The sequence below is a fragment of the Lutra lutra genome, chromosome X, assembly GCF_902655055.1.
Source record: "Lutra lutra chromosome X, mLutLut1.2, whole genome shotgun sequence".
Taxonomy (NCBI): Eukaryota; Metazoa; Chordata; class Mammalia; order Carnivora; family Mustelidae; genus Lutra; species Lutra lutra.
The window spans coordinates 53,185,823-53,195,508 of NC_062296.1; the positions used below are offsets into that span (position 1 = coordinate 53,185,823).

At 36.9% G+C, this 9,686-nt stretch overlaps 1 protein-coding gene across 3 annotated transcripts in view; it reads left to right on the top strand.

The window, feature by feature from the left end:
* The window catches only part of WNK3 (WNK lysine deficient protein kinase 3), a 144,910-nt gene that overhangs the window by 115,945 nt on the left and 19,279 nt on the right, over positions 1–9,686 (top strand). For 2 of the 3 annotated variants that reach the window (XM_047716928.1, XM_047716929.1), the window contains 4 exons: positions 3,172–3,262; positions 3,817–3,947; positions 4,489–5,111; positions 8,227–8,438. In XM_047716928.1, coding sequence (XP_047572884.1) covers positions 3,172–3,262; positions 3,817–3,947; positions 4,489–5,111; positions 8,227–8,438 — 1,057 coding nt within the window. Of the gene's footprint in view, positions 1–3,171; positions 3,404–3,816; positions 3,948–4,488; positions 5,112–8,226; positions 8,439–9,686 lie in introns of all 3 variants that reach the window. The other variant, XM_047716927.1, reaches the window with a different exon arrangement.

A 9,686-nucleotide genomic window follows, 5' to 3' on the forward strand; every position in this document is an offset into this window, starting at 1 on the left:
TTATGATTATATTGTTATCCGATGATCATGTAAGATGATTAGAACCATTAAAAATGAAAAATAATTTTCTGTCATTTAAATTTTGTTGCTCAGAGGACAGTCACGTGTCAAGGTCAAATGGATTCTTTTGTCTAAGTGTCCATTGCTACTTCTGGATCAAACTTACTTGCCACTATTTCTGGTGTCCTAGAATTCCTTCCTCCCCTACCCCAAAATGCTTCAATGAGTAATATTTTTAAATTTGTTGCATAGGTGACTAATTTGGGTATTTTTAAGTCCAAAAATGCCTTTATTGCCTCACACTTGATTAAGTGTACATGGTAGGGTCATTTTGAGTTAATTTTTGTATATGGTGTGAAATAAAGATTCACCTTCATTCTTTTGCATCTGACTATCCAATTGTTCCAGTACCATTGTTATTCTGTTTATTATAAATGGAATTGTTTTCTTAATTACCTTTTCAGATTTTTCATTGCTAATATATAGAAATACAACTATTTTTTTGTGTTGATGTTGTATCCTTCAATTTCACTGAGTTTATCATTTAGTATTTTCTGTATAATATATAAGATCATATTGTCTGTAAATAGAGATAGTTTATTTCTTCTTTTGCTGCTTTTCTTATCTATTAACTTTTCACTGTCTGTTTTCTATCTCTTTTTCCTTTTGCTTTTTGTACTGGAAGAATTTCTCAGTTTTTAAGCTATTTCCAGTCTCCTATTCAGCTGTTTCTTTATGTCAAGGATTCTGTTATTATTTTTTTATTTTAATTTTTTTTTCATTTTTTTTAGAGAGGGAAAGAGAGAAGGGCAGAGGGAGAGGGAGAGAATCTTAAGCAGGCTCCACACCCAGCACAGAGCCCAACATGGGGCTCAATTTCACAACCCTGAGATCATGATCTGAGCTGAAATCAAGAGTTGGATGCTTAACCCACTGAACCACCCAGACACCCTGAGGATTATATTTTTAATTTCCAGTAACTGTAGTTCATAATTTTTCTTATGCTTATATTATCTTCACACATATTTCTGGAGATATTAAAGTCTTATTCGTTGTTACTGATGCTATTTCAAAACTTGGCTATTCTTCTTATTGAATTTAGTGTTTTCTTTCTTTTTAAAAGTTTTTATTTATTTACTTTTTATGTAGGCTCCATACCCAATGTGGGGCCTCAACTCATGACCCTGAGATTAAGGGTCACATACTCTACTGACTGAGCCAATCAGGTGCCCCTAATGTTTTCCTATACTGTTGATTTCCCATAAGTGTTTGGTGATTCTTAGACTCGTTTTTTTCTTTTTCCCCTGTACAATTTCTTGTTTGTCTCTCTAAATGCTATATATAATTGTTGTAGCCTTCCTCCAGTAATTGTGGGAAAGGCATTGGACATGCTTCTTGGCTCTGAACATTACTGCTTTTCTCGAAATGCTGCCTAGAAGGTAGCTTAATCTTCTTCAAAGGTGGAAGGGTTTTCCCTTCCTTCTGGATGTTGTCTCCTTCCTACGTTGCTGATTGGGCCACAGACATTTTCCTCTCACCACTCTTATTTGGGAGCAGATGCCTCTGCTGTCTTTTGCTTGCTGTGGAGGTAGGGAAGGAAAGAAGAACTGCCTGGCTATTCTTTCTTTGGTACCCCAACTAGTTTACTCTCCCATTCAGTGAGTAAGTCAAGATCTCTCTTTGTGAAGCCCAAATTCTAGTGGGAGAAGATAGATCCTAAATAAAGAAAGAAAAAGGCTATGATAGAATGAGTAGGGGATTACTTTATATAGGGTAGTCAGGGAAGAACTTGTGTATGGTGGTAACAGTCATAGGTGGAGACCTGTTCAAGGAACCAAAAGAAGTCCAGGAAGTAGGAGAGTGTTATGAGATGATGTTGAGGTAGACAGGAGACTGATTGGGGACAGCTTTGTAAGCATTCTAGCCAACCACTCTTCCCTTTGGTTGGCCAGGGCTCCCTCTCACTGCCTATATCCGCCACCTAAGTTTGCAGCATTTTGAAATAGTTACTGCCTGTGTCATGGGCTTCTTTTTCCTCCTTTAGTCATATATGCATGTGTCTATGCCTGTTTTTTTCTGTCATGTCTATGGATTTGGACTGATAAGGTAGACTAGAACTTGTGCTTAACTCACCATCTTGATCCAGTTATTACTTATTAAAAAATTTTCTGTAATTTCAGTAGGACCAATGCAACATTTTCTAAATTTAATATTATTGAGAATTTTTTCTCTTCATGAAAGTAGCATTATTACTAGTTCAGAATGAGATTTTTTTTTCCAAAATAGGACTTCAGAAAATAAGAACTGATTGTTCAGAATTTTAATAACTGCTGACCTGCCCTGAGTGTTAATGCTTATTCAAGACTCCAGTGTACTTAATGCCACTTATGCTATCTTCCTGAAGACAAATGCTGAATCCCATTCTTTGAACTTTTTAATACTCATTTAATTTTCTAGATTAGTAGAGACGAGTCTCATGTTCCCAAAGTTGTATACTTTTGTATTAACTGTTATAGAGGATTCATTTTTAAAGTACTCATTTAGAATACAACAGTTAATAATGACATTTTGTTGGGAGGGATGGGAGGCAAGAAGAGGAGAGTGATTTTATAGTGAGCTGTGGCCTGATGTTAACAATTTTTATAGCAAGAATTTGAAATAATTTCAAGGTCCATTATAAGTTTATGCATGCTGACATAAAGTAAGAAATTTGATTTGGTAGTATTTCTCTATAAATCTAAATGCCTAGAAAAGCTTTTTTCTATGTTATCATGTGTGTTAGGCATCTTTAACTCTCAAATAATATGAGCATAAATGAAAGTTTCATTTTAAGAGCATAGGGTTTCAGTAACCTTTTTTTAGTAAATGAAGCATATGAAGGAAATAATTTTAATTTCAGTTTTCAAAGTTGCTGTAATGAAAAATATTCTAGGGTAGAAGGTTAATATTCTGCTCTTTATTTGTCTGAAGTCCAAATAATATTTTTAAAGAAAGGGGAAGGATTAATTCTGCTAAGTTGAATACTTCAGATTCACTCTGATATGCAGGTATACATAGCATTCCATTTTTGATTACTGATTAGTCCATGCAAGAAAGTCCAATGATATAAACAACTGCTTCACCTTACCTAAATTATTACCATTTTGGTTTTTCTCTTTTTGTCTCCATTAGGCGATGTCCCCAGATGCTTCACTGCCAGGGGATCCAGAGGCCTATCCTGCTGCTGTGTCAAGCGGTGGAGCCATTCATCTGCAGACAGGAGGTGGATATTTTGGCCTAAGCTTTACTTGTCCTAGTCTCAAAAATCCTATTAGCAAGAAATCCTGGACTCGCAAATTAAAAAGCTGGGCATACAGGCTACGGCAGTCAACCAGCTTTTTCAAGAGATCAAAAGTCCGTCAAGGTAGTGTGCTTACAGTCAGGGACATAGACTAGGTAACATCACTTTTCATTTACTTCTGTTTTTCTTTTTTGTTTGTTTGTTTGTTTGTTCATATATAAACCTTACCACTTTTTTCACATAGCCCATGTCTATGACATGTCCCATTAATGTCATTGCCACTTTACTTTTCCTTTTGTAACTAATTTGGTTTTACAGTTATTCATTTCATGTAGATACTAAGTCTCGGGATAAATCTTACAATGTCTGATTTTGAGTTAGGGACTTCTGCAGTGTTGCTTATTACATTAACACTTTTTAATTATTTAGCAAGGGTTAAGCTTTTTCTACTTTTCTTCATTTTTTTGGTAATGTAAACAAATTTAGTCTTAACAAACACTTTCTTTTTTCTGCTTACAATTGTGCAAAACTTGCAGTGGAAACAGAAGATATGAGATCAGCAGTTGCTCCTGATCCCATTCCCCTGATGGGAGAGTCCATGGCTGATACCAGGGCTTTGAGTAGATGTAAAGCAATGAGTGGATCATTTCAGCGGGGTCGGTTCCAGGTTTGTGTGTTTGGCTGAATCTTTATCTATAAGGGCATTGTAAAAGAGAATAGCATTGGAGATCTTGGTATTTAAATAATACTTATTTTGAATGTAGATTATTATCATATTTAATTTTTTCCCCTTACGCACATCCCTTACCTTTTGTAGACTTTGAGTTAAGTCTAAAGAAATGGGGATTTTAGTAGTGGAAAAGAGCACAGAAATGAGTCATCATTTTTCAGTGGGTGGTTGGGTCACCTTTTTTAATAAATCTATTTCTTGTCCTTTAGAATCTCAGTACCTTGAATTATCGAATTTTTTTTTTAATTACAGAATTTTGTTTGAGCAATTTGAAGCCAACTCTCTTTACCCAGGGGACCTAATTGAAAGACTTTGAAAATGAGAATTATAAATGGTGTTTTTAAGTTTGGGTGTTATGGATGTGTGTACGTCACAGCAGACCATTCACTTGTCTGTGCCATATTTTGATATTGAATTTCTTTGTGGGTTTACTCTTTGGTTAGATAGAGCCAACCACTTTTGCCTTTTTGTATCTCAGGTGATTACAGTTCCTCAGCAGCAGTCAGTGAAAGTAACATCTTTTGGAATAGAACACACACCAGCATTCAAAAAAATGACAACCCATTCTAGTGAAGAAGCTCTAGTCTTTACGGACAGAGCAAAGCCTCAATTAGTGGAAATGGAACATGCCATGCACAATCCACAAACTTCACTTTCTTCTCAGAAGTTACAAGCTCTTCATGAGACCTTCAAAGAAGGGAAAAGAATTCCCAAACAAGGAGACAACTTCTCATCTTTCAGCACAGCTTGTGAGACTGATGTATCTTCAATGACCCCAGAAAAAGAATTGGAAGAGAACTCAGCCACGGGAAGTAGTATCCATTCTGGACTTGAACTGTTGCTTAAAGAGAGAGAGATTCTTACTGCTGGTAAACAGCCTAGCTCTGATAGTGAATTTTCAGCCACTCTTGCTGGCAGAGGGAAGTCAGTGGCAAAGACTGGTCCAGAGAGAGATCAGTGCTTACCCCTCCGTGAAGAAAAAGCCTATAATCAAACACAGAGCTCACTCTTCTATTCACCATCTTCTCCAATGAGCAGTGATGATGAGTCAGAAATAGAGGATGAGGATTTGAAGGTGGAGCTTCAGAGATTACGAGAAAAGTAAGATTGTTTCCCTTTTGTCACAAATCTGGTTGCCCCGAGTTTTATAGAACTAAGTATTTGACTGATAGCTAATTTACAGTTGGTAGTATTTTTAAAAATAAAAGACTTATTTATTTATTTGAGAGAGAGATAGAGCACATGTGTGCACAGGGAAGGGGCAGAGAGAGAATCTCCAGCAGACTCTGTGCTGAGCATGGAGCCCAACATGGGGCTCAATCTCCTGACCCTGAGATCACGACCTGGGACAAAACCAAGAGTCAGATGCTTAACTGACTGAATCACCCAGGTGCCCCATGATTGGTAACATTTTAATGATTGAAAATTTTTGATTATTGACAAAGATAGCATCAGATCTCACAGGTTAAGGGTTCAGTCCCACAGATGCCAATCATAAGTCCAAGTAGTATTAACCTATGCTTCTGACCAATCTGTTGTAAATCAAAGGTTCCCACAAGCCCTTCTTTGGGTTCAATTAATTTACTAGAGCAGCTTACAGAGTCAGGAAGAACAGTTTACTTACTAGGTTATCAGTTTCTTTTTTTTAAAAAGATTTTATTTATTTATTTGATAGAGAGAGAGATCACAAGTAGGCAGAGAGGCAGAGAGAGAAAGAGGGAAGCAGGCTCCCCGCTGAGCAGAGAGCCTGATGCGGGGCTCAATCCCAGGACACTGAGACCATGACCTGAGCGGAAGGCAGAGGCTTTAACCCACTGAGCCACCCAGGCACCCCAGGTTATCAGTTTCTTATAAAAGGACACAACTGAGGAACAGCCAGATGGCAAGGTATAGGGAAAGGGACATGGAGCCTTCCATGCCTTCTTGGGAGTGCCACTGTCCCAGCACCTTCATGTTTTTAACCAACCTGGACCCTCTCTCAGCCCTACAGCTAAGGGATTTTTATGGAAACTTCATTATGGTAGGCATGATTGATTTAAACCATTGGCCACTGACGATTAATTCAATCTCTTACTTTTGTCTCAGAGGTAGAGTGGGAGGGGCTGAAAATCCCACCCTCTTATCACTTGGTTGGTTCTCCTGGCCATCCGCCCCCATCCTTAGGGGCTGTTTCTCGAGGAAAGTCAGTTCATTAATATAAACTCAGGTGTGATTCCAAGGGCCTTGTTTTAAATAATAAGATTCCTTTCACCTTTATCGCTCCTGAACTACTTCAGGAACTGGAGCTATTTGAGGACAATAGACCAAATATTAAAAGAAAAGATTCTCTGGGTACCTGAGTGGCTCAGTCGGTTAACCATCTGCCTTTGGCTCAAGTCATGATCCCAGAGTCCTGGGATCAGGCCCTGCATTGGGCTCCTTGCTCAGCGGGAAGTCTGATTCTCCCTCTCCCTCTGCTGCTCTCCCTGCTCATGCTCTCTCTCTGAAATAAATAAGTAAAAATCTTAAAAAAATAAAAGATTCTCCTATTGCTCTTTATAGCTTAAGAAATTACTAGGGTTTTAGGAGCTATATTCCAAGAACAGGGATAAAGACCAAATATATATATATATATATATATATATTTTTTTTTTTTTTTTTTTTAATATAAATCATAGTATCACAACAGTAAAAAAGCACACAAAATAATCTCTTACTTCTCATGCCCTAATCTTATTTCTCAGAGGCAACCACTGTGAACTGTTTGGTATATATCTTGCCAATCATTTTTCTGTCCATTTATAAATATATACTTTTTGCCTTTTATGAAAGTGAGGTCATAATATACATGTTATTCTACAATTTTTTTACTTAATTGTTGCTTATATATGTACATGTTTGTATAGATAATCTTTATTCCATATATTAGAATAGCCACTTAAAGTTTATTTAATACCTCATTAATGGACATTTCAACTTTATTTCATATTTTGCTTATGTAAACAATGTTGAAGTAAACAGCCTTATATTTTCACATACTTATGTGAGTATTTTTGTTGGATAGATACCTAAAAGTAGAATTTCTGGGTTAAAAGTTATGTATACTTTAAATTGATGGATACCACTAAAATTGTTGTTCAGGTGGCTATATTTTATTCACCAAACAAATATATGTGAAAGTGGGATGCTTGGCTGGCTCAGCCAGTAGAGCATGTGATTCTTGATCATGGGATCATGAGTTCCAGCCCCACATTGGGCATAGAGATTACTTTAAAAAAGAAAATATATATATATATATGAATGAAAGTGCCTGTTTTCTCACTTCTTAACAACATTGAATTGGATATTATTGATCCTTTTAGTTTTATTCCAATCAGATGAATTAAAAATATTTCTTAAATAATTGTATTCTCCTAATTAATAGTGAGGTTGTTCATATCTCATATTTATTGCCTGCTTGTATCTCCCTTTTTTGGAGTCACCTTCTCATATTCTTTCCTCTTTTTCCTATAAGGTTGTTTCTTTTTTTCTTAGTGATTTTTTAAACAGATTTTATGTATTTATTTGAGAGAGAGAGAGCGAACAAGCATGACTGGGGGTGGCGGGCAAAGGGAGAGGGAGAAGCAGATTCTCCACTGAGCAGAAAGCCCGATGCGGGCTCGATCCCAGGACCCTGGGAACAGGACTTGAGCTGAAGGCAGCCGCTTAACTGATTGAGCCACCCAGGAGTCGTTTTCATATTGATATTTTTAAGGAATTATTTGTATATTCTGTATATTAACCTTTTAGTATATGTTGCAAACATTTTGTTATTTATACTTGCAACATATAATAAAGAAAAGGTTAATATTAGCAATACTCTGTGACTTTAAATTGTATTTCATTGTCTTTCACTATATTGAAGTTTTAAAGGTTTTTTTAAATTTATTTATTCATGACAGACCGAGAGAGAGAGGCAGAGGCAGAGGGAGAAGCAGGCTTCCTGCTGAGCAGGGAGCCAGATGCAGAGCTCCATCTCAGGACCTTGGTCACTTTGTTCACTTTTTTCTTAATGTCTCATTAGTTTAATGTTGAGCTTAGGAAGGCATATCTCATCCTAAAATTGTGAATATTCTGTATTTTCACATTGTTAATCAAAATTGCTTGTTAAACTTGCCTTGTATTGATGTAGATGTTTCTGGAGTCATCTGTATGGTGCCAGTGCTATTAAAATGCTTTCTGCGTTATTTTCATTTAGACACATTCAGGAGGTGGTAAATCTTCAAACCCAGCAGAATAAGGAGCTGCAGGAGCTCTATGAACGCCTTCGGGCATTTAAAGATAGCAAAATCCAATCATCAGAGGTTCCTGGGCCACCTTCATCACCACGGAGACCAAGATCTTTCAAAAGCAAACTTCGTAGCCGCCCACAGTCCTTGACACATGTGGATAGTGGCACAGCTGCTACAGGTAAATCAGTCTTAAAAGTGATTTTGAAAATCTGGTCAAATATCAGCAAAGTAAGAAATATAATGATGATATAATTATTTCTTACTTTTTATAATTTATTTCTTATTACACCAAGATGCTTTAAAGAAGTACACATTATCCTAAGATTCTTTTCTACCTTTTTTGGTAGAAATTCTTTTTTTTTTTTTTTTTTTAATTTTTTTCTTTTTAAGATTTTATTTATTTATTTGACAGACAGAGATTACAAGTAGGAGAGAGGCAGGCAGAGAGAGAGGAGGAAGCAGGCTCCCTGCTGAGCAGAGAGCCCAATGTGGGGCTCAATCCCAGGACTCTGAGATCATGACCTGAGCAGAAGGCAGAGGCTTTAACTCACTGAGCCACTCAGGCGCCCTTCGGTAGAAATTCTTTTGTGAAATTATGGTGAGGCTAGATGATAGATTTTGTAGAGCAGATGAGTGTGTTCTATGTTTTCATTTGGAAAACAAACACCTGGAAGCCCAACTTCAATCCTGCAAATAGGGTTGGGTTTTGGGTTTTTGTTTTTTTTTTTGATATTTCAGGTTTTTAATTTTTAATAGTTATTTCCTGATTCCAAAAATATTTTTAGGAAATTTTAAAAGTACAGGAATACATTGTTATTGTTGCCACTGACAATTATTAATACATACTACAGGTTTCAAAGCATAGTGTAAATTGGCTGCATCTCAGTCATTAAGCTAATTATTTAATTCTTCTGTCTCTTTAATGTTCATTATCCCATCTCTAACATCTGTAACTCAGAGCTGGGATATTTTCTACTTTCATAGCCAGTTCCATGGAAGAGAGATTTTTTTCCTTTAGCAAATATTAAAAAATGCAGCCAAATAACTAAGTCTGTGTTCAAATAATTTTTTTATTTTTTTATTTTTTTTTTAAGATTTTATTTATTTATTTGACAGAGAAATCACAAGTAGGCAGAGAGGCAGGCAGAGAGAGGAGGAAGCAGGCTCCCTGCTGAGCAGAAAGCCCGATGTGGGGCTCGATCCCAGGACCTGGGATCATGACCTGAGCCGAAGGCAGCGGCTCAACCCACTGAGCCACCCAGGCGCCCCTCAAATAATTTTTTTAAAGATTTTATTTATTTGACAGAGAGAGATATAAGTAAGCAGAGAGGCAGGCAGAGAGAGAGGAAGGGAAGCAGGCTCCCCGCTGAGCAGAGAGCCCAATGTGGGACTCCATCCCAGGACCCTGAGATCATGACCTGAGCCG